The 25,487-nt window shown below is 39.5% G+C and overlaps 1 protein-coding gene across 7 annotated transcripts in view; it reads right to left on the bottom strand.

The window, feature by feature from the left end:
* MCF2 (MCF.2 cell line derived transforming sequence) overlaps positions 1–25,487 on the bottom strand; it is a 93,236-nt gene that overhangs the window by 29,406 nt on the left and 38,343 nt on the right. For 3 of the 7 annotated variants that reach the window (XM_081565105.1, XM_081565104.1, XM_081565109.1), the window contains 10 exons: positions 18,621–18,740; positions 17,001–17,117; positions 15,395–15,544; positions 14,422–14,555; positions 13,996–14,110; positions 11,235–11,354; positions 8,984–9,175; positions 7,513–7,704; positions 3,114–3,285; positions 1,456–1,503 (listed from right to left, as the gene is read on the bottom strand). In XM_081565105.1, coding sequence (XP_081421231.1) covers positions 1,456–1,503; positions 3,114–3,285; positions 7,513–7,704; positions 8,984–9,175; positions 11,235–11,354; positions 13,996–14,110; positions 14,422–14,555; positions 15,395–15,544; positions 17,001–17,117; positions 18,621–18,740 — 1,360 coding nt within the window. The remainder of the gene's footprint in view (positions 1–1,455; positions 1,504–3,113; positions 3,286–7,512; positions 7,705–8,983; positions 9,176–11,234; positions 11,355–13,995; positions 14,111–14,421; positions 14,556–15,394; positions 15,545–17,000; positions 17,118–18,620; positions 18,741–25,487) is intronic. The other 4 variants (XM_081565107.1, XM_081565106.1, XM_081565110.1 and 1 more) reach the window with 2 other exon arrangements.

The following is a 25,487-nucleotide window of genomic DNA, read 5'->3' as shown; positions in this document are numbered from 1 at the left end:
TTCTGTAAGATGTTACAGAAAAACCCAAATGGACCTTTTTGGCCAACCCAATAGATGTCTTCATTCTTTTAACAATGTGACTACATATATATATATAAAATTCTTGAGCCCCTATACTTTCTGCTAAGCTCTGCATCTGGTACTGGGGCTACAAACATGAACTGAGCCTACATTCTAGCAAAAGGAACAGAAAACAGGCAATTATGCTAAAGCTAGGAAGACATGAAGAGGGGCTTGTTATCCCATAGTATAACACCTGACCAAACTGGGGTACAGGAGAGGAGGAGAGGCAGGAAGGAAGAACTTACCTTAAGGAAGAGGAGAGAACACTAGGTGTAAAGTCCAAAGGCCATGACGACTAGGGACATTTAAGAAGGGAAAGTTGGAAACAGGGAGACTGCTATAGTTGTCAAGGCAACAGATGGGTGTTAGCTTGGATTAGGAAAGTGGCAGTGAGAGCTAGGAGGGTGGATTTGAAGTGGATTTTTTGGACTGATTAGAGGTGGGGATGAGTGAGAAAGAGGAGCAGAAAAAATGGCATCCTTTTGGAGTATGCTGAGACTGAGCTGCCAATAGGAAATTCAAGGAGGCAAATTGTAAATACAGACTCTGAACTTTAGGAGAAAGATCTAGACTACAGCTACAGGTTTAGGAGCTCAAACCATTTTACCTCTCACACACAATGTTCTTCCATAACTTCCCTCTATATGAAATGTTAATTCAGCAAAATATTTATTACATCTTTCTAGGTGTCAGACACGGTGCTAGATACAAGATTCTACTTGATGCAAATTCATAAAGATAAACAAAAACAACAACAACAAAAAAACAGTTTGACTTATTTTATAAAAAAAAAAATTAACACTTCTGTGTTGATTTGACCAAATCCCATATTTTTTGACCAAATCTTATATATTTGACTTAGCAATGAAAAGTCTTAAAGAATTATTTGGACCTGATTGTTATAATTTCCATTACTCACAGACCAAGTAGGTAAAATGGACAGTGTTTGTAGCATAAATGATGCTCTGATTTAATTTAGGAACCATGATGGATAACTGATATAATCATTTATCCATCCATGTCATTTATTCAGTAAGCTGTCGTCTTCCTCATAAATACCTTAGGTAAATCTAAGCTACTCCCAACAAATAGGCTTACTGTGGGTGACACAGTCTCTAAAATGAAAGCAAATTTATTTAAGTTAAAAGCCAATTGTTTTTCTGTTTTTGAGTGGTCATCTGATAAAAGAGAATAATCCACTTTTTATACAGTTATTTTCCAATATAAGTGTAATACGGAGAGACTAATAGATGCTTATTATGAAAAAAATGAGAAGGTTAACCTTAAGCAGAATGTGAGAAGGAACTGCTGCTGGTTTTAGGTGCCAAACTGATTTTTCACATGTACACAAACTCAGAAAATGTACTGACGAAAAGTAATAAAGATGGGTACCTTTTGAAAAAAGTTTACATGCTTGAAAGAAAGAATATCCAACTCCCACTGCAGAAAGAAAGTGTAATGCCATTAAATAAGAATATCAGAAAGAAAAAAAATGAATACAAAACAAAATGTACTTTTAGTGACTAAGGCCTTGAATGGGTCTCGGGCAGTCTTTTCAGAGCTCTGTTCCTCAACCCTTCAGATGAGTTGAGCTTTTAGAGGACCATAAGGCAAGAGGCCTTCATCAGAGGGAAGTAATAGTCTAGTTTATTGAGTATTTTTAAATATTCTACAATTTTTAAACTTTGTCTTCAGTAGGTATTTCACTTTGAAATCAATAGGCGTTATTATTCCTATTTTATAGACAAACAAAACAAGGCAAAATCAACAAAAGAGGTTAAGTGAACTCTCCCCGGTCACACACCCCATGAATGGAGCCAGAAATATAACTGAGCTCTGTCTTCTACTTAGGAATATCAACCTATTCTATTTTTATTCTCATAGCTGTTGGTTTTGATCCCCTATTGGTTTTTGTTCTTCTTTTTTCCTAGTATCTTCTTATTCATTTATGGCAATGTTTATAGTTTTATTTGTGAGTATATTTTTATATTTAATAACCATTAACTAGATGACTTTTATCATCTTAGCCTAGTTACCTGCTTTCATCACTTGGTTTTAATCTGATCTCTGCTGGAGCTGAGCTGGATTTTTATATTCATTATGCCTGGCTCAGGCTTCCTCTGATTTTTCAAAGCAGTTCCCATATATTAATGAAGTCTCTGATTCTCTCAGATCAAAGAGATGGAATTTAGGCCCACCTTCACAAACTGAGCTAACTTAGGGCCCCAAAGACCAAATTACTTTCCCCTAAGGGGCCCCATGGAGAAGGAAATGGCAACCCACTCCAGTATTCTTGCCCGGAGAATCCCAGGGACGGCGGAGCCTGGTGGGCTGCCATCTATGGAGTCGCACAGAGTCGGACACGACTGAAGCGACTTAGCAAGGGGCCTCAGAGGCAGCTCAAGGAAAACCCTGGGGCAACAGTCATCTTATTTCCAGAGTTGCTCAACACCACAGAGAGCATAATTATTTTATCCCACAGAACTTAGAAAATAGAAATAAATATTACATGTTTAAAATAGTCTACAAAGATTAAAACAAGTAAATGAACTCTGTAACAGTTAATTACTAGCAAAATTATTTGATTTACCTGTACCTGTTTAGAAAAGGCAATCTATTTGATTATCTAAGCCACTCACTTATTAGAAGCTTATAAGAACCAAATAATAGTTTATCCCAATAAGTGGTAAATGCATGTATGTATATACTATTTTCATATGCTTCCTTGCACCTGCTGAAGAAAAGGGTGAATTGTTTGCGAGTTTGATGCTAGTATAAAGTTCATATTCACTGCAAAATTGGGAAATTTAGCCCAGATTTTCATCGTCCTGTACTATACTATATTACTACTATGTTTAATTATCGTATGATAATCTCTATCATGACTCCTGCTTTCTGCAATACAATTTGCACATGACCAAGGATGCTTGAAAAAAAAAAAATCCTATTTCTCAGGATTGAAGAATGAGTTCAGTATTTACATTAAAAGTAACAAAGTAAACAACAGCAAGAAGAAAAGAGAGAGAAAAGGGGAATGTAAGATACTCTACCTTGTGTAGGTGAAAAAAATGGTGCTCTAGATCTGACCAAATAGTCAGAAGCAGGTACTACAAATGGAATTGGCCTCACATGCTTATGTTTCAGGTTTCTGAAACCAGCCTGTTGGTTCTCAAACATATTTTGGATGTTTTCAAGCTTGATCTGGATGGTCTCCATTTCAATCTGCAGGTTGCATAAAAATCTATGAAATATTTTCTGAAATGGGGGTCATTACAAATCCTATTACATTTCTCAGTCTCAGACAGATACAAAATTGATTTAGACTTTAATATAGAACTAGAAGAAATTTAGGAAAGTAATGGGGAACAGATTAAGGCATTATTTCACATGGTTACAAAACCAGAAGGTCTCAACCAAAACATCTTGAAGAAGAAATTTATCAAACAGTCATGAAATAAGTCAGTCACTGAATAAGGTGATTTACCCTTCATTGGCTGAAAGGGGATAACAGTTAGAAAAGAGGGCATGTTGAGCACAAGAAAGCTACCAAGATAAGCACTATCACAGTAGTTTGTTATGTTTTAGCCTGCAGGACATTCAATAGTTCACCATGTTATACTGGGTTGGTCAAAAATTTCGTTTGGGTTTCTCTGTAAGATGGTATGGAAAAACTGGAATGAACTTTTTGTCTCAGTAAAAGGCTCCTCAGAGGCACTGATGGATAATGTACCCATCTGGCCCTCCTGGATGATTTGAGGCAGCAAGAGTTAGGCTTCGTTGCTTCTAGAGTCACTTGGTTATCGCCACAGCCATGTTTCTGATCTTCTGCAGCATGCCCCTAAGATCTGAAGCTAAACATGGATTTAGATACTATTCTAAACTTTAGAGTCAATGAGACACTTTTGCAGCAAATAGCATCAGAGATGCTCTTATCTATAATGTGGAGAGAGAGCTTGATGGCAGCTGCAATGGGGTGGTGCTGAACTAACTAAGCTCTCTACCCTGCCAACACTAGCTTCTACTGCTCCCCATTTCCCAAGTAGACCCATATCCTTCCTTTATCACTTCATCCTCAAACTGAGTGGGAGAGCCAGATCTGTGTCTACAGAGCATCTTCTGGTGGTCACTGCAGCAGGAAGGAAAGATGTTCAGGGTAGACTGTTCTTGATATGGGCCCAATATCCTATGACAGCTTTGGACGTTTCTCTAAGGATGCACAAGAAAATATATGTGAAAGCTGCTAGTATGTGAAAAGAGTTTAAAAGTAATGCAGTCATGGGAGTTCCCTGGTGATCCACTGGTTAAGACTCTGCACTCCCATTGCAGGGTGCATAGGTTCAACACTCAGTGGAGGAACTAAGATCCCACATGACATGCAGCAAAAAAAAAAAAAAAAAAAATGTTTTTAATTAAAAATAATTCAAAGCGCAAAAAGGAAATTCAGTTCAGTTTGATTCAGTTGCTCAGTCGTGTCCGCCTCTTTGCGACCTCATGGACTACAGCATGCCAGGCTTCCCTGTCCATCACCAACTCCTGGAGCTTGCTCAAATTCACGTCCATTGAGTTGGTGATACCATCCAACCATCTCATCCTCTGTCGTCTCCTTCTCCTCTGCCTTCAATCTTTCCCAGCATCAGAGTCTTTTCAAATGAGTCAGCTTTTTGCATTAGGTGGCTGAAGTATTGGAGTCTCAGCTTCAGCATCAACCCTTCCCATGAATATTCAGGACTGATTTCCTTTAGGATTGACTGGTTTGATCTCCTTGCAGTCCAAGGGACTCTCAAGAATCTTCTCCAACACCACAGTTCAAAAGCATCAGTTCTTCAGTGCTCAACTTTCTTTATGGTCCAACTCTCACATCCATACATCACTACTGGAAAAACCATAGCTTTGCCGAGACAGACCTTTTGAGAGTAAAGGATTGTCTCCGCTTTTTAATATGCTGTCTAGGTTTGTCATAACTGTTCTTCCAAGGAGCAAGCATCTTTTAATTTGATGGCTGCAGTCATCTGCAGTGATTTTGAAGCCCAAGAAAATAGTCTGTCACTGTTTCCATTGTTCCCCCATGTATTTGCCATGAAGTGCTGGGACCGGATGCCATGATCTTCATTTTTTGAATGTTGAGTTTTAAGCCAGCTTTTTCACTCTCTTCTTTCACTTTCATCACGAGGCTCTTTAGTTCTTCTTTGCTTTCCGCCACAAGGGTGGTGTCATCTGCATATCTCAGGTTATCGATATTTCTGCCTGCAATTTTGATTCCAGCTTGTGCTTCATCCAGTCCAGTATTTCGCATGATGCACTCTGCATATAAGTTAAATAAGCAAGATGACAATATATAGCCTTGACGTACTCCTTTCCCAATTTGGAACCAGGCCATTGTTCCATGTCTGGTTCTAACTGTTGCCTCTTGACCTGCATACAGATTTCTCAGGAGGCAGGTAAGGTGGCCTGGTATTCCCATCTCTTTGAGAATTTTCCAGTTTGTTGTGATCCACAGAGTCAAAGGCTTTAGCGTAGTCAATGAAGCAGAAGTAGATGTTTTTCTGGAATTCTCTTGCTTTTTCTATGATCCAACGATGTTGGCAATTTGATCTCTGGTTCCTCTGCCTTTTCTAAATCCAGCTTGAACATCTGGAAGTTCATGGTTCACGTACTGTTGAAGCCCAACTTGGAGAATTTTGAGCATTACTTTGCGAGTGTGTGAGATGAGTGAGATCGTGCAGTAGTTTGAGCATTCTTTGGCATTGTATTTCTTTGGGATTGGAATGAAAACTGACCTTTTCCAGTCCCATGGCCACTGCTGAGTTTTCCAAATTTGCTGGCATATTGAGTGTAGCACTTTTACAGCATCATCTTTTAGGAGTTGAAATAGCTCAGCTGGAATTCCATCACCTCCACTAGCTTTGTTCGTAGTGATGCTTCCTAAGCCCCACTTGACTTCGCATTCCAGGATGTCTGGCTCTAGATGAGTGACCATACCATCGTGGTTATCTGGGTCATGAAGATCTTTTTTGTATAGTTCTTCTGTGTATTCTCGCTATCTCTTCTTAATATCTTCTGCTCCTGTTAGGTACATACAATTTCTGTCCTTTATTGTGCCCATCTTTGCATGAAATGTTCCCTTAGTATCTCTAATTTTCTTGAAGAGATCTCTAGTCTTTCCCATTCTCTTGTTTTCTTCTCTTTGCATTGATCACTTAGGAAGGCTTTCTTATCTCTCCTTCTAATCTCTGGAACTCTGCATTCAGATGGATATATCTTTCCTTTTCTCCCTTGCCTTTTACTTCTCTTCTTTTCTCAGCTATTTGTAAGGCCTCCTCAGACAACCATTTTGCCTTTTTTAATTTCTTCTTCTTGGGGATGGTTTTGAACCCCACCTCCTGTACAGCGTCATGAACCTCTGTCCATAGTTCTGCAAGCACTCTATTTATCAGCTCTAATCCCTTGAATCTATTTCTCACTTCCACTGTATAACAGTAAGAGATTTGATTTAGATCATACCTGAATGGTCTAGTGGTTTTCCCTACTTTCTTCAATTTAAGTCTGAATTTTGCAATAAAGAGTTCATGATCTGAGCCGCAGTCAGTTCCTGGTCTTCTTTTTGCAGACTGTATAGAGCTTCTCCATCTTCGGCTGCAAAGAATATAATCAATCTGATTTTGGTGTTGACCATATGGTAATGTCCTTGTGTAGAGTCGTCTCTTGTGTTATTGGAAGAAGTTGAGTGCATTCTCTTGGCAAACTCTGTTAGCCTTTGCCCTGCTTCATTTTGTACTCTAAGGCCAATCTTGCCTGTTTCTCCAGGTATCTCTTGACTTCCTACTTTTGCATTCCAATCCCCTATGATGATAAAGACATCTTTCACTTGGTGTTAGTTCTAGAAGGTCTTGTAGGTCTTCATAGATCTGATCAATTTCAGCTTCTACAGCATCAGTGGTTGGGGCATAGACTTGGATTACTGTGATGTTGAATGGTTTGCCTTGGAAATGAACTGAGATCATTCTGTCATTTTTGAGATTACACCCAAGTACTGCATTTTGGGCTCTTTTGTTGACCATGAAGGCTACTCTATTTCTTCCAAGGGATCCTTGCCCACAGTAGTAGATATAATGGTCATCTGAATTAAATTTGCCCATTCCAGTCCATTTCAGTTAACTGATTACTAAAATGTCAATGTTCACTCTTGCTATCTCCTGTTTGAGCACTTCTGATTTACCTTTATTCATGGACCTAACATTCCAGGTAGGAAATTATTCTTCATTATAAGGCAAATATAAGTATTAGGATTCTTTGACATCTAACAGTGGCTCTGATATAACCCCAATCGTTAAGAGAACTCTGTAATTGCAATGTGATGTAAAGTTACCTATGAAGCAGTAAAACTCTTACCAACACTAACACAATCATAGCTTTAAAAAATTTGTTTCTGTGCCCCCCAAAGCCTCTTACCTTGAGTTCAGGAGATAAAATTAAACCAAATTCATACTGTAGGTGTTCAGGATCATAATTTATAAAGGGTACAGCCATTTCAAGAAAATTTTCAATGTCTTGGAGGCCCTTCTGAGCATCTTCTTTAGACTGAAACTTGTCTATTTCTCGATTAGCCAGAAGGCACTCTCCTTCATCACAGCACTGGAGAGCCTGGTAAGCAAATCCCACGCACACACAAACCATGAATGAATAAACGAGAAATCTGTTTGTCCCTTAGGAGAGTGTTTATCAGCCCTGGCTGCGATGAATCAGAGTTGTTTTCAGAGTTGTTAAAAAAAAAAAGATCTCTGGGTTCTACTCCCAGAAATTCTGATTCAGTAGCTCTGGGCTGTAAGCCAGGCTCCACAGGTATTTTTTTTTTTTGAAGTGTAGCTGATTTACAATGTTGTACTAATTTCTGCTGCATAGCAAAGTGATTCAAGTGATTCAGTTATATATATACATATATATTCTTTTTCATATCCTTTTCCATTACAGTTTGTCACAGGATATTGAATATAGTTCCCTGTGCTACAGAGTAGAACTTTGTTGTTTATCCATCCTATATGTAATAGTTTGCATCTGCTCACCCCAATCTCCTACTCCATCCCTCCCCGACTCACCTTCCCCTTGGCAACAATAAGTCACTTGTCTATATCTCCACAGGTACTTCAGAAGCACGGCCAAGGTTGGGAAGCCCTACACTCATTTCACAACAAGGAATTCATTCTGAAGCAGTAGTCTGACCATTTTCTCAACACTAGCTGCACGTTATTTCCCAAAAATCAATAACTGAAATATGAAATACTTTGCAAAATCTCAAGTGTAATAAAAATCCATGATGATTGCCGAGCACAAGGAAAAAGTTTCCTTGCCAGAGAAGATGTACAGATTAGAATGCTCATGTTCAGATCCAATGCCTATATGTGATACCCCTATTTTACATTCCACTGCCATGATCAAAACTTCTCTTCACTGCCTAATCATCAAAGGGGTCAGACTCCATTCCATGGAGGAACAGTTTCTAATCACTGTTTGTTGTTAGAACAGTTTCTAATCTCTGTTGTTCATAGTTACATTGCTGTAACTATGAAATGTGGAATGAGAGTCAGGCTTGAGCAAAATGCCCCCCATGGCTTTTCAAAGTGTTCTAATTGCAAACCGTCACCAGAGCAGAGGCTTCAGAGATGAACCTAAAATAGAGAGGAAGCCATCACCAACACCATGCCCATATTCAGAACAGTGGCCAAAATCCTTACAATCCTAGACTGGCCATGAATACTGCAAAGTGGACGAATGAAATAGGCACAATCAAACTCAGTTCTTCAGACTTCTTACAAATCTAATTCCAAAGCTATGCCAGACCCTCACCCTATAGCCTCTGAGAAGGACTCAGGTAGAAAAAAATATAATTTGTCTTTCAGAAATGCATCATGTCCTGTGACGTTACCTGCTGTAGGAGTTTATGCATTTTAAAGGTCCTGCTGAGCTGTATCCGTTTGGTTCTGATTTCATTTACCAAAACATCAGAAAGGTAACGTAGTTCATTGCACCTCTGACAGATCAAATCCAGGGCATAATGGTGACTTGCTGCGAGCCTGTGTCCGTGTATCATTACGAACCGGACCTTCGCTAACAGGTCCTGATTTTAAGAAAGAAGGGAAATAATAACTGCAAGATCTCCATCTGAGTAGAGGGGGAGAAAACGTAATTAAAAAGGAAATTGGTTGAGCCAGAGAGAGATATTGCCAAGTATATAGTTTGATGTCATACTTCTGCCAGCTGCAAAAAAGCTTCCAGTTACAGTCATTAGCTACACGTGCATCTGCATGCTAAGTTGCTTCAGTCGTGTCTGACTCTTTGCGACCCCAGCCCACCAGGCTCCTCTGTCCATGGAATTCTCCAGGCAAGAATACTGGAGTGGATTGCCATGCCCTCCTCCAGGGGATCTTCCCGACCCAGGGATTGAACCCGCATCTTTTATGTCTCCTGCATTGGCAGGCAGGTTATTTACCACTAGCGCCACCTGAAAAGCCTAATGTCATTAGCTATGGCAGCAGTGTTATCCGAAGCTCAAGCACTTCTGGTCACAGAAACAGAAAATTAACCAGCCCACCCAGAAGGTGGATGAGATTTGCTCCTCCTGGGAGGTACAGATTTAGAACAGAACCAAATATAATCAATGAGATGCAAAACAGCCAAGTGAAAGCTGAAGGATTTCATATCACCTCAGCCATGGAAATCCTGTTAGATCTAGTTGGCATCTACTTGAGGACTTGACAGATTTGAAGAGACCGCCACAGGGTTTCCCTGTCAAAAAGGATCTCAAAGCCTAGTCCCAATTCTAACTACTGACTTCCTCACCCCAGTGTTGTGACTGAAACATAAAATGTACCATCTTATCCATTTTGAAGTGTACAGTTAAGCAGTGTTGAGTGTATTCACATTGTTTTGCAAGATGAAAAAGATCTGGAAATGTGTTACAAAACAATGCAGATACACTCAATACTGTTGAACCATACACTTCAAAATGGTTAAGATGGTGAATTATATTTTGAGTGTCTTACCACAACTAAAACTAAAAATTATTCAAAATAAAACACAACAAAATGAAAACAAAACAAAAACAGACAAAAAATTCGAAGCTCCGAAGCCAGTTTGCCTTCTCTTTTTCTCCAAACCAAAGAGATCTGGAAGTTGTCCTATGATCACAAAGATCTACACGTACAATTTCAGAACTGGGCACCACAATCACTGCCTCTCAATTTTGTTTTTAGATACTTATGGTACTGAGAAATCAATTTATTTGTTGAGAATACACCTTAAAAGGGCTTCCCTGGTGGCTCAGCTGGTAAAGAATCCGCCTGTCATGCAGGAGACCTGGGTCTGATCCCTGGGTTGGAAGACCCCCAGGAGAAGGGAACGGCTACCCACTCCAGTATTCTAGCCTGGAGAATTCCATGGACTGTATAGTCCATGGGGTCGCAGAGAGTCGGACATGACTGAGCTACTTTCATTTTTTCACCTTAAAAACAACAGCCTCGCTCTCACATACAAGACAGGAGAGCAAAGCTGGAATGTGTTGAGTGTTAAAGCCTTGAGTCTAAGCTTTAACACCAGCAGAATAAATGACAGCTGGCTCTTGTGAGTACTTATGCTTTATGTCCATATATCCTAGGTACTGTGCTAAGTGTTTTATCCACAGCATCCAAATAACTCCTAATAATCACTCTGCAAAGTAGGTCATCACATCCCCAATTTATATAAAGACACAGAGGCTTAGAAAACTTAATCAGTTTACCCAAGGCCACACAGCTGGCAAGTCTAAATAGACCTATCTATATGAATCTGTGTTTGATTCAGTTGCATATATCAAATGATGGTTATTTAAGGAATTATATTCTTAAGGTTTCCATCGTTTCCAAATACCAAATAGCATTCTTGATAGACATTTTTTAGCTTCTTCAAAATGATGTATGCTCTTGTTCCTATGGATGGGCCTGAAATAGTTACAACTATATGAGATGTCTGCAAGGTCATCTCAGGCCCACACTGAACAAAATAGACAAATATTGTTGAGCCAATTATACAGACTGTTGTTACAAGAGACTAGTCATAATAAGGCTTTATACTACCAAAAGACATCAAAATGTAACTATGATACTCCTTAGATACACTGCATATCTAAAATATAATCTTACCTGAGAATTTTCATCCAAGTTTTCCAACTTTTTAATTTTTTGTTTCACTTGAGCTACAGTCCCTGTTACATCTGCCAACTCTGCTTGTTGGTTTAGTATAAGTTCAGCTTCACTCACAAGCTAAAAATAGGGGAGGAGAAAAAAGTCTTCAAAGCGTGCAAATTATTAAGCCTTTTCACCTAATAATCAAGCTTTGTAATAAGTGCTATTAATTAAGAACCTCAACACGGAAAAATCGCACATATGGAAAATGTTTTTGGTTATCTTATTCACAGAAATCGATATAATCTGTTAAAATTTAACCTGCTAGACATCAGTGTGCACTGATGATTTATAAAAGATCACTATGTACATGTGAAGGCATTTGTATGTGGACATGTATAGAGGTATACATATGTGCATATACATGCACATATATTCCCTAGCTCCATGGTAAGTGGCTCTAGAAACAAAGACCCTTCAGTAGCAATGAGCACATCTAATACCCAGACCTTGGTTTTGAATATCATTTTCCAGAAAAAGAAATTGGGGCTTCATAGGAAATTGGCTGATTTCAGGGCTGAGGCAGAACAGGAATAAGATGAGCTTGGAACATCTCTTTATGCCAGAAAGTAAAGAATTGATAAAAATGTTTGGGCATGTCACAAGGACACAACAGCCAGGTGGAAACAACAGAACAGTCAAGAACATTAATTAATTAAAAGCTAGGAAGTCCTAAGCCCAATAAGTAGATAAATATTGTACTAAAGGGCATTCTTGACAGACATTTTTCTAGCATCTTCAAAATGACTTGTGCTCCTATTGGTGGGCCTGAAACAGCTACAACCTCATGACATACCTACATGAAAAATCAGCATTTTGCAACTATCACAGTAAAGATTGGTTGGAGCAAGAATCATCAACTGATGATAAACTGATGAAGAATTTTTGATGAGGAGCAAGATAACTGCATGGCCTTAAATTTTCTCCCAACATATTGGGTTGGCCGAAAAGTTCATTCGGGTTTTTCCATAACATCTTCCAGAAAAACCTGAATGAACCTTTGGCCAACCTAATACTACCTACCAGTTGCAAGGGAGGGAGGGAAGTAACTGTAGTATGGAGAAATTCAACAGCATCCTGACAGGGTGACCAAAACCCTCCAAAGGACACATTACTTATGTGGAATTTTTGCTGGTCATGTGCAGGTTAATCCAATCATGAGACAATGTCAGACAAACTCAAAATGGTGAACATTTTATTTTAAAGATGACTGTATTTTTCCAAAATGTCAGTGTCATAAAAGACAAAGAAAGGCTACGAAAACGTTAGAGATTGAAGGAGACTAAAGACACATGACAACTTAATGCAATACCCGACCCTCTAGACAGGATCCTGTGCTGAGGCAGGAAAATGCTATAAAGGACATGACTGAGTCAATTGAGAAAATTGGAATACTGATTGCAGATAATGGAAAGGTATCACATTTTTCGTAAACGTACAAAATATGACCACTGTACTGTGATTATGCAAGAAAATATTACGCAAGAAAATATTCCTATTCTGTGTGTTCAAGAGGATCTCAAGTTTGAGAATATTTAAGTTTTTTCTTGCAAGTTTAAATTTCCACATAAGTTTTCATTTAGTGAAATGCCTAAATATTCAGAACCTATCTGCTATGAACCTATCAGAGCCTATGTCACTATGAGAGACAGATCACCTCATGAGATTCAGACCCACGACAAATGATAATAGTGATCAGAGGCAACAATGACTTCACAGAACAGACTATAACCACAGGATGACAATGTAACTTGGAGGCAAATTAACATATAAGTAGAGGCACAATGGGTTTGTTCAGGAAAAGTAATGTTGTTGTATGTGTTTGGTTGGAGAGAAGGGACAGACATAAATATCTGGAAGGCCCAAGAGCAATTTGACCTATTCTTTCTTTAAGAAAAATTTTACCGAGAGGCTGACACTTCAAAATCTGAATCACCAGAGGGAAAAGGCTGGTAATAACTGAGCCCTGGGTCCCCTCCCCCAACTGATTTGGCTAGAACAAATGGAATACTAGGCAAGTCAGCCACTCATGGGCAGAAACAGGCTGACCACATGTAAGAAAGAGAAGTGACTTTTCCTTGGATCCCTGGGAAAATACTATGACAGAGACTGGTAGAAGCATGGAGGCCAACTATAAACGGAAAGGAAAATGAAGCTATGTCTCTTGACCATATAGGATGGATTTTCCAGAAGGACAGAACTATAATATACTTATAACCTTTTAAATAATGTATACTTTAACACAATTTAATTTCATCCATCAGGCTTTTTATAGAAATAAGTCGCTGAATCAGAAAAAAATGTTTTGTTAGATCATATTAAACATGGTCAGCAGAGGTAGATGGTAGTTTAAAAATCATGAAGGAAGTTAGTATTATTCCCTTGGTAGATTTCCTAGAGTCTGAAAGTATTTTATATCTAAAATACATTTGAATATCAAACATCAATGTAGACAGCAACTTTACCCCTGTCATCTACGTTAGCCCCTTAAGTGCTTTCCCATAAGAAATGAGCCTGAGCCAGAGAAGTATAAGTGCTGGCATTTTTGCAGCTGTTTTCTTCATTCTAAGTCAAAATGCACTCACACTTGCCTCCTTTTCCCCTCTCTGGGGGTATACATAGGCATCCTGCATCTTGCAAGACTGTGTTTCTGATGATCAAGGAGTAAGAACCTCCCGCATAACGAAAGAAACTGTACCCAAGAAAAGTTTTAACTGACCTCTTGAAAATCCTGCTCAAACTTCCAGAGTTGCAGATACTGCTCCATTTTTAGCTTGTGTTTTTCCCAAAATCCATCAAAAGCTATTTCCATATCATGTACTTGAGTCAGCAATCTTAACAAAGCAAAATCATCGTTAAACCAATGATTTGTGTTGTAGGTAGGTAGATAACCCTGGTTTGGACGTTAAGAATTATAGGCAAAATCACAGCCCATGACATTTGGTCCAGGTACAGACTATCAATGTCCACAGAATCTCCCCTATGAGCAAACTAATCTCTGTGGGACAACACGGGGAGGAGTTCTCAGCTTGATTGCCAGAGGTCCAGGAATACTTTTGCAGGTTAACAGGTAGCTGCAAAAATATATAATTCCCTTTCAAAAGTATAAGATAATTAACTCTAAACCCCAAAGAATACTACTCACTTATTAATAGTTTGCCAGTCACCACTAGTCTGCTGACGATTTTCACGTCTTGAACTCACAGCACCCTTGGCATTGGGCACTTCCAGATTTGTTAGCAGAATTTTTCCTTCTTTGGTTACAGCTGTGATATCCTTCTGTACAAAGGCAAAATAGGAAGTGTCAGCCTGCTGGGCACCTATTCTGAATGAGCTGGGTAGAAGGCAGCTTATAGCAGTAGATGCAGAATAGAATAGTTCTAGTACAGCCTTTGCTTTCATCACTGAAAAATCAAGAACTACCTCAGTACCACGGAATCTAAAAGCTGCGAGGATCTCCAAGAAGCCTCTCCAGCGAGGCAGATTTGCAGTCATCAATTTTATGGGCAGAAGTACCCCATGGCTCAGTTTATAGCTTCCTCTCACTGGTAGAAAGTTCTAATTTAATATGGAAGCAACCTAAGTGTCCATCAACAGATGACTGGATAAAGAAGATATGGTATACATACATATATATATATATACACACATACATATATATATATATATATATATATATACACACATATGGAATACTACTCGGCCATTAAGAAAGAGTAGAATCTTGCCATTTGCAACAACATGGATGGACTGGGAGGGTATTATGCTAAGTGAAATAAGTCAGACAGAGAAAGACAAATACTATATGATGTCACTTATACGTGGAATCTAAAAAGTAAAACAAACTAGTGAAAAAAGAAACAGATAGAGAACTAGTGGTTACAGACGGAGAGAGGGAAGGGGGAGGGGTGCCATTTCCTAAAAAGGGCCACTTAAATTCAACATATCCAGGACATTCTCCTCTCGTATCTTCTTTTTTTAATATTGTGCTTTACACCATATAAATATCTCCTTTTGTCTCCCTACCCAGCAATCTGTGTGAAATAGACACACTCAACATCTCTCTACCAAAAGAAAGACCGTGGAACATTTTGGTCTGTCTCCCCTATCAGACATACCTTTAACCGGTGGTACCTTTCAGCGCGAATTGCAAGAATTTCTTCTATTGAAGGAATGTCACCTGGTAGTTCTGTCTCAGCCAGTTCAGTTCCAAAGGACTGTAACATCTGAGCCGTATCTTTCACTATGAGGGCAAAATTTTCTATAGCCTGCAAAGAGCCCGTGCATGATTCTCTTAATTCTGTGGTAACTTGGCCAGCATATCAAAACCTAGACCAGCAACTATATTAACTTTCATTTAGATATGACAGCAAAGACATATACTATGACCCCTCCTCTGCAAGGAAAGTTGGCATTGGCCTTGACAATGAACCCTAACTTTGCATCTAAGCCCCTAAGAAACTTAGTGAGGTGAAGAGACTTCTTGAATGTCTAAACACCTGTACTTATTTCTCAAACAATGATGAAAACTATTTCTTAAGTATGCCATGTACTGAGTAATTTGTTTTATTACCTGGCGAAACATTGTGTTTTCCTTATTCTATTTAATTTTGGAATTGCACAATTGTTTTATAATAACTACTTCTGAAGAGACATGAGAACATCAAAGCCACTTTATTACCATTTATGAGCAAGTGTTAGCATTTGATGGACTAAGATGACAGAGGAACATTAATCACAATAATTCATTTCAAGTTTTGGAGAAGATTTGAAATTATGACCCCAAAGGCTCTGCTGCCCTAAAATGTCAAGTAAGGTTTGGTTGTTCATTTTGTTTCCAAAATCAGTGACTTAGAGAAAGAAGGACAACATTTAGACCCAACCATATAAACCCTCTGTTTACCATGTAACTCAAGTCGTCTGCTCTTTTATTACCTTTCTAGGTTATTAAAGGCAAGCCACTGCTTATTTTGACAACTCACTTTCATACAAATGAACAGGACTGCTGAATGAAAATAAAGTTGAGGAAAATAAAATCCTGATTTAAGTAAATATCATTATTTCCTTCAGAAGGGTTCTCATACCTCTGGAATTAGAAGTAAAGACCCTTATATGATAAATTCACTCTAGTGAGGCACAGAGCCCTTGTCTATCCACACATTTCTAAAACAGAAGGCATTTTTGCTACAAACTGAACTGCCCCCAGGAGAATTACTAGACGGATGACATTAATAAGATGACTCTCATTTTCTGAGGGCAAGCCATAGGCCAGGCACAGTGTCAAACATGGTACATCTGTAATCTCATTTAATCTTCTCAATAACCCAATGAGGTAAAGTCTTATTCTTCCCACTGTATAGTTGGAAAAACTGAGGCTGAGAGAGCTTTTACAACTTGCACAAAGTTATATCGATAAAAATCAGCAGTGCTAGGATTTGAACCCAAACCCTTGGTTTCTTCAAGTTACTACATGGCCACAGGAGAGGGTGGGCAGAGTAGGGTCTCCTTATTCCCTAGGCCTCTCATTTAAGTGCCATCCTCAGTGACTCTTCATCATTTCTAGCTATTTCCTAAGCTAGAAAATCAAGATGTTGAATTATATGTTTTTGAAAGATAGGAACCCCAGAAATCTGTTTTTCCCAAGGAAGAAAAGAAAAATTCTAGAACTAGATTTCAAAGCTAACACGAACTACAGGCTCTACAGTAAGGGCAAAAGAAACATACATTTCTGAAGGTGATCCATTCACTGTGGCAGTACTGCAAGGTGCCGCCTAACTCAGTGGTTAACTGCTTGTCATCAATGTATGTCAGCAAACCACTAACTGAGCTCAGCATAACAACCTATACAAATAAGTGAGAAAGAAACTGTTAAACTGCCCTCCACGGCGCTCCTCCACACAGCCAACTGTACAATGAACTTTAGCATTCGTTTAGCAGAAACATATCTTTTATAAATGGTTCTAACAATTCTGTCCTGTACATCCCCACATACATGGATACGCTACCTTCCCTCAGGGATTAACAGTTCCCATTTACAAAACATTTCTCTGTAAAATGAAAGTAATCTCCATAGAAACCCAAACACCTGATTCTCTCTGCCCTAAAATTTTTGCACTGTCTGAAGCCAACTTTCTGAAAGAATGTTAAGCCCATGACAAAGGAAGGGCTTTCTGTAGTAAATTATAATTTATCATGAGGGACTGATCTTTGCAAAAGTAGCAAAATTTATGAGCACTCTTACTCCCAACACTAAAAGTGTATAAAAATATCTTTTGGAAAACAAAATGCTACTCTGAACTGCTCAGGATGTAAGTTCATGGGAGGTCAAATACAGAAAACACACATTCATTTTATTCTCTAAAAATAAAATGTCCTGACTTTATACACACACACAAATACATATATATATATATATATATATATATATACATATATATATATATATATACATGTATAACATATGGGACTTACATCTTTTTTTTTCAAAACGAACTGCTTTGTTTTGACTAATGTTTCCCTTTATTTTCACAGTAGGAGCAGAAGACTTTAAGGCCTTTTGCATTAACATGTTTGGAAGACAAATTCTAAATGTTTTTCTTTTACATGCGCTTGTGACTGTCAGGATACATTTAACAGGAGACTTCTTGTGTGCTGTTTTCAGTTTTGCATGAATTCTATGTTCCTTAACAGCACCTGAATACAGGTGCCAGAGAGCTGGCAAGCCAGCTTTCAAATTCATGTATCTCATTTGTATGGAAATTCCATGCTGTGAACAGCAGCCATTTACAAGTCTCCTCCTTTCTGATATGTAAACTTACTTTCACAACCCCCTCTCTGGAGAATAATTCTAGCCTCTGGCTTTCTAGATGACTTGTTAGATTTTTGATCCCTATCTTTGCTAAAAAGGGCTATCTGGTAAGAGAGTATATACATGCCCACAACACGTTGAATAAATGCCTTTGTTCCACCAGAGCACTGCTCACCATGTCTTTCCTCATTTTCTCTCTCCCTCTCTCTCCCTCGCTCTCGCTCGCTGCTTCCACGGAGCACAGGTGTCCATCGTGTCTACGTATTTGCCCAGGCTTTCAAGATCTCTTCGAGAGGGCACCCTGAGCCTACGTAGACGGTGCTAGCTCTTTGTCCTAGAGTTATATTGGCATACTGTGTAAACCAGGGAATATCAGCCCCTTTTCTTCCCTCTTTTACTTTCTTATCGGTCGACTCTGTACCCCCAAGTTCCGGTCCATTAAAGGACCACAACATGTGACCACATGCCAGCTGTCAACAACATGCTACACATTCTTCAGGAGAAAGGGTCAAAACACTGGAATAATATATTCTCACCGGTAATTTGAGCATGAAATCTTCCTGACTAAATCGAAATCCAATGTCTGTGAAAGTTCGCTGGAGAAAGCTGGTGGGCCGGAGGACCAAAACCAAATGCAAGTTCCCAGGGAATGAAGACTAGAGGGGGAAACAGCAAAGGAAAAAAATGAAAAACTGTCAAAACATGCACTTGAGTGAGCACATGGCAAAAAATACATAATCAAAGAAACCAAATGCTAAAGCCATAAAAACCGCTGAAAAGATAAAACTTAAAAAATGGAGATTGATACCATCTTAAAACACGAAAATAGAAATGCAATGAGTGTCAGGTCATCAGGTCAGATCCTTGCAGTGCTTGTGGCCTGGAATTTTCTCACACTGAAGTCAGTCCCACGTTATGAAGAATTACACTCTTAAGCTTCATTTTAAACGCGGTTGTTTTTGTACTCAAATTGTTTTCCATCCTTGCAAAACAGAATCAGGAGGCAGGTTTCTAGGACAGCCCTAAAAGCCTAAAGGGAGCTGAAATACTGCATAACTGCAGTAAACAATGGAAGAAAACTATTTTGTGGACTTGTATTTTTACTTCATCCAAGAGACATTCACCAAGTATCTTCTACGCGTTTCCTCCACGTATTTAAGCGAATGATTATCAGGCACTGTTAGCATTCAGTGTATACCAATTAATAACATACAGGGCCTACCCAGCTTGCAAGAAAATGACAGTCTAGAGTCTATTAGTATCATTTACTCTATAGCATGATAAGTTGATAAATGAAACAAAGGAATTAGAATAATATACAATATGAAGGGGTAGCACAGAGCATCCTAGACCTAGGAATGTCAAAAAGGTCTTGCCTAAAGAGGAATAAAGTGGATCAGACTGTTTTTCTGGTACATCCATGTTTCCCAACTTCTTAGAATACTGGCACATAGTAGGTGGTCAAGAAGTAACTGTTAAATGAATGAGTGCAAAAGACAAGGAGGACCCTATGCAAAATTCACAAGGGCTGGAATAATATGGCCTGATATAAGTAATAAAGCACCGCATTCAAATGCTTACTGTATGCCAAGAATTTTGCTAACATTATCATGGTTCCTCTTCATAACAATCCTGCAAAGTAGTTAGGCAATCTGCTTTTACAAATAAAGAAAGTGAGGTTCAGAGAGTTTAAGTATAACTTGGCTCAACTGGTGAAGTCTGAATTGGTACCCAAGTCTGTATTACATCAAGAGGTCCCAGTCAGGAAAGCTAGAGGAAGATGCTGCCGGGGGGTGGAGAGATGTAGTTATGAGAGATGGTGCTAGAAAGATGAGCAGGATCCAGACCAGGAAAGACCTTGAGTCTTTTCATGGATGCAAGGGGAGACTCGTAAGGGTTTTTAAGTAGCAAAGCAACATAATTAGATTTGCATTTTAGTAGGATCACTTTGGCTTTGGGAATGGACTGGATATGGACAAGAATGGAAGCAAACAGATGAGTTTGCATGCTGGAACAGTCATCCAAGCAAGGGATGATGAGTTTCTGAACTGGAGCAACAACAGCAGGGATAAGGACAGAATTTAGGAGGTATAATGTGCAAAGTATGATAACTGGATATGTCTGATGAGAAAAGAAAGACTATGACAGTCAATTTCCAGATTTCTGGCTTGAGTAACTGGGTGAATGGTACAACCCTCATTGACATGGGAACACAAGAGAAGCAGGCTTTCAGGAGGGGGATAAGATACTGATTCTTATTTCTGGACCTACTGGGTTGGAAGGGTCAGCAGGACAACCAGATGATGTCCATCAGACAAATGGATGTACAAGAGAGGAGGGAAAGAAGCCTAGACTGGGAATATAGAGTTGAGAGTCATCAGCCTCAAAAGAGCAGACTGAAGCATAATAAAGCAAAATATGCTCAAAATGCTTTAAATACAGTCATCTTTCAGGAATACTAAAATATTAATAATTGAACAAAACTATAAAAGAAAAATTAATAAGATACTGTGGGGGCAGGTATATATGGGAAGTCTGTACTTTCTACTGTGAACCTAAATCTGCTCTAAACAATACAGTCTATTTAAAAAAATACAAGAGTAACTTTCATAGAGGGATAAGACCTAGACTCCGAAATGACATTCAAAAGTGGAAATTTTTTAAATTCAATTTGAGGTGGTGATAAAAACATCATAAACAAGTGGCAATGACAACTAAAGTGAGAGAAAGAGAACTGAGTGTGACACAAATAGGGAAAAGACAGGAGCACAAGCTTAAATCAGTAAATTAAACAATGATTACAAACAGACACAAATTGGGATGGCTATCCAAATGATCACTCCCCAAGGGGGCCATATCTGCACTACCCTCTCCTTCCACAAGATTCTACATCCTCCCCCCACCAAATTCCTATGTTGAAACTTAAGCCACAATGTGAAGGTATTTGGTGGTGGGGTGTTCAGGAGGTGATGAGGTCATGACGGTGGAGCCCTCATGAATGGGATTAGTGCCCTTAAGAAAGAGACCCCAGAGAGCTCCTTCACCTGTTCAGCCATGTGAGGACATAGAAAAGATGGCCATCTATGAAGCAGGAAATGAGCTCTCACCAGATACAGAATCTGCCAGCACCCTGACCTTGGACTTCAGACTCTAGAACTGTGAGAAGTAAATTCTGTTGTTTATAAGTCACACAGTCTATGGTATTCTGTTATAGCAGCCCATAAAGACTAAGACGGTGTCTTATTAATCTTAATATTGGTTCCTAATGAGAACTGTTCTCTTTCTACATGACCTTGTCCTCCTAACACACAATGATTTGTCATAGGATGAAAATCTGATGTAAGCAGAATCCAAGTCTCACACTAGCATTTTCTGAACTAGCACTAAGGGAAGGAAACTTTGAGGGTGCAGTTCCAGGGCCGCTGGTAGCCATGACCCCTACTGCCAGAGGAGCTTATTCCAAAGAACAAAGCAAACAAGTATAGAGACCTGGAAGTAGAGACAGAGAATCCCAATGATACTGTATACCCTACTGTCTATTATGCTGCTTTTCAGTTGCTAAGTCGTGTCTAACTCTTTGTGACCTCATGGACTGCAGCACTCCAGGCTTCCCTGTTCTTCACTGTCTATTATGTGCAAATGTCTATTTTAGTTTATGCTAAGAATGGTACAATACTTCCTATAGTTGTTATAAAAATTAAAAGAAATAATGAATATAAAGCTACTTTGTCAACCCTAAAAAAACTAATAAGATAGGTTTTTTTAATTTACTTTGGGTTCTTAGACTTAAGGACAAGTAGACTTAGACAAAAGGTTTTTCAGGTTATGGATAAAGGCTTGCCTAAGGGGAAACTCTGACAAGGACTTGTGAGAACTCTGGACCTATTTCTAGACTGAGAGCACTAATTCTATTTCTACCCTGAAATATTCACTTTAGGAGTTAAGCCTTTCCTTCTTCACATGGGCAAATTACCAGTATTAGTATTATACTTAACTGCCTTGACTCAGCTTATTTTTTCACTTTTAAATGGAATCAATGGGCTACCCTAGTGGCTCAGTGGTGAAGAATCCGTCTGCCAATGCAGGAGACACGGATTCAATCCCTGGTCCAGGAAGATCCCACATGTCCTGTGCCACAACTGTTGAGCCTGTGCTCTAGAACCCGGGAGGCACAACTACTGAACCCATGTGTCGCAACTACTGAAGCCCATGCCTGTGCTCCACTGTGAAGTGCCTAGAGCCTGTGCTCTGCAACCAGAGACGCCACTGCAATGAGAAGCCCACACACCTCAGTGAAGAGTAGGCCTCACTCACTGCAACTAGAGAGTAGCCCGAGCAGCAATAAAGACACAGTGCAACCAAAAATAAGTAAATAAATGGAATGGAAAGCATCCTACTTCTGCCAACACTTAAAGCACTCTTATTTTTATTCTTTCATGGACTCTAGGTTGATATGGTTTCATTGTCTTTTTCTCCCTGACTTTCCTTAATGTCATATTCTCTGGTATTGCATTAGATATGTGGGGTCTCTAGATGTGAGACCCCAGGGATGACCAACTTAAAGCCTGGAATACTCACCCCCCTCCAAAACTGGGGGTGGGGGGTAGGGAAGGATACTATAGGAACAGAAAAGACCATGTGGTAACTCTCTGCCAGAGGTCAGACCCTGGTCTCTACCCTGCCACTCCTAGGAGAACAAGGCTGTCCCAGCAGTCAGGCACCTGATCACACAATAGGGGACAAAGCAGAAAAGAGACACAGAATCACTGTCCACAGAATCCATGGGGAAGAGAGTTCAGGCAGGGTTTAGGGGTGTTCAGCTGCTCCTAAGTCAGGGATTTCATGTTGTTTGTTTTATTAAATCAGTTATTCTGTCTATTTGATAAAATAGTTATAAACATTGAAATCTGAATAAAATGCTTCTAAAAATATTTCTACACTCTAATCAGATCATTCTTAAGTAAAACTTCCTGATTATTTTATCATACCTTCTCCTCCCTTAATTCCTTCAAGATGTTCAGTGATTCGCTTATCACAAAAAGCCTACCAAATTTGCATTTCTAAAGAAAAAGCACTATCAAGGATGAACACTTCATTTATTGCCTGTATAATCACATTTGCAATGTTGTTCATTATAGGATAATTTTAGAATCTTTATTGAGCCGCCGTGCAAATCTTCCTAGAATACATGGGTCCATTAAACTGATAGCTACTCTCAAATCTAAGCCATTTGAAGGAATAAATAACTTGTAGGCAACAGCTATTATTTAGTAGGCAAAACTACTAAAAAACTGGGTGGCACTCAAACAATTCATTTGATTTGTCAGAGTTACATTTTTTAGAAAACTAAATTATACAGTTCAGACCAAGTATATTGTTTCTATGCCTCATGTCCATTAGACCCCATGTATGAATCAGATACACTTGACTTTTTAATCCCATACCCACTCACTTATCCCAGATTTAAATATGTGATTGCCAAACTAATTGCAGTAAATCCACAACTTCATATGAATGACTTTTCATAGCTTCTCTCCAGCAAACACATACACACACACACACACACACACATATACACATGTACATACATTTATATGTCTTCAGGGCCTTTCAAAGCCTTAAGGTAGGGACAGGAGATTGGCTCGATGGCCATGGGTTGGAGGGTTGCATTTTATTGAGTGACTACTAGGCGAATTTTCCTCATTGTGAGCATTACTATGACATTATGCTAAGTATTTTATCTGCAATAGATTCTGTTTTTACCCTCATTTCACAACTGGAGGAATTGAGTGTGGTAGGCAGAATAAAGGTTCCCCAAAGATGTCTACATCCTAACCCCTGGAACCTGTGAATATGTTACAAAGCAAAAAGGACTCTGTAAATGTGATTAAGAATCTTCAGAGCTTCCCTGGTGGTTCAAATGGTAAAGAAACTGCCTGCAATGCAGGAGACCCAGTTTTGATCCCTGGGTTGGGAAGATCCCCTGGAGAAGGGCATAGCAACCCACTCCAGTATTCTTGCCTGGAGAACTCCGTGGACAGAAGAGCCTAGAGGGCTACAGTCCATGGGGTCGCAAAGAGTTGGGCATGACTGAGCGACTAACACTTCACCTCACCTTCTGATGGGGAAATGATCCTGGATTATTGGGGTGGGAACAATGCAATCACAAGTAGTTATTAAACAGAGGGAGGCACGAGAATCAGAGACGATGTAACAACAGAAGCAGAGGTCAGAGTGATACAGGGCCATGAGCTAAGAAACTGGGCAGCTTCTAGAAACTAGAATGTCAAGGAAACTGATTATCCTCTAAAGCCTCAGAAGCCCTGTTGATATCTTGGTCTTAGCCCAGTGAGACTCATTTGGACTTCTGACCTCCAGAACTGTAACAATACATTTGGGTTATTTTGAGCTACTAAGTTTGCAGTAATTGGTTACAGCAGCAACAGGGAACTAACCCACTGAGCTTTTGTGACGCTAAGTAATTCTTCAAGAAATTCTGCTGCTGCTGCTGCTAAGTCGCTTCAGTCGTGTCCAACTCTGTGCGACCCCATAGACGGCAGCCCACCAGGCTCCCCTGTCCCTGGGATTCTCCAGGCAAGAACACTGGAATGGGTTGCCATTTCCTTCTCCAATGCATGAGAGTGAAAAGTGAAAGTGAAGTCGCTCAGTCGTGTCCGACTCTTCGTGACCCCATGGACTGCAGCCTACCAGGCTCCTCCATCCATGGGATTTTCCAGGCAAGAGTACTGGAGTGGGGTGCCATTGCCTTCTCCGCAAGAAATTCTAGCTTACAGCAAATACAGCTCCAGACCTTTGAGCTTTCCCATTTGGTTTGGGGAGACGATGTTCCTACATTCTCCAGCATGCTGCCTTACAGATCTCTAATCTGGTTGGTTATATAAACATGAAAAGGCACAGTTTCTATTTTCGCCCAAATAAACCCTAGATTTTAAAACTATAAATCGTTTTCGAGAGCTTGTCAAAAAAGCAAAAGGATGTGAGCAAGGGTCAGCCTTGTTTTCTTTGATTGCTTTTTTCTTTACAGAAAAAAAAAGCATGAGAGAGGAAACGGCATTGGTTTTAGGCACTGGTTGCCGGCGTGTTTTTTTTCTTTTTTGTAGTTCCAACATGTGACTGCTTAAAGGCGCCTTGGTAAAAATGAACATGCTGCCTATCTTCACAGGGCTCAGAGCCATTTCTCCATCTCTGAGCCAGGCCCCACCCCAGGCCTGGGGAGCAGCTCCTACCAGTTCTTCTAATTCAGGGGCAGAGAATTCGCTTTCTCTCCTCTTCCCCTCCCAGAGAAGACACTGAATCCCTTCTCCTCATGCCTGCCTTCAGATCACCGGACTATATGGCCTCAGGACAAAAGGCATCACTTGATACATTTCACTACTGAAGCC

Source organism: Giraffa tippelskirchi, chromosome X, assembly GCF_054371585.1.
Source record: "Giraffa tippelskirchi isolate mGirTip1 chromosome X, T2T-mGirTip1v1.2.pri, whole genome shotgun sequence".
NCBI classification, from domain to species: Eukaryota; Metazoa; Chordata; class Mammalia; order Artiodactyla; family Giraffidae; genus Giraffa; species Giraffa tippelskirchi.
Note: the sequence above shows the minus strand (reverse complement) of the source record. Positions and strands in the feature narration are given on the sequence as shown.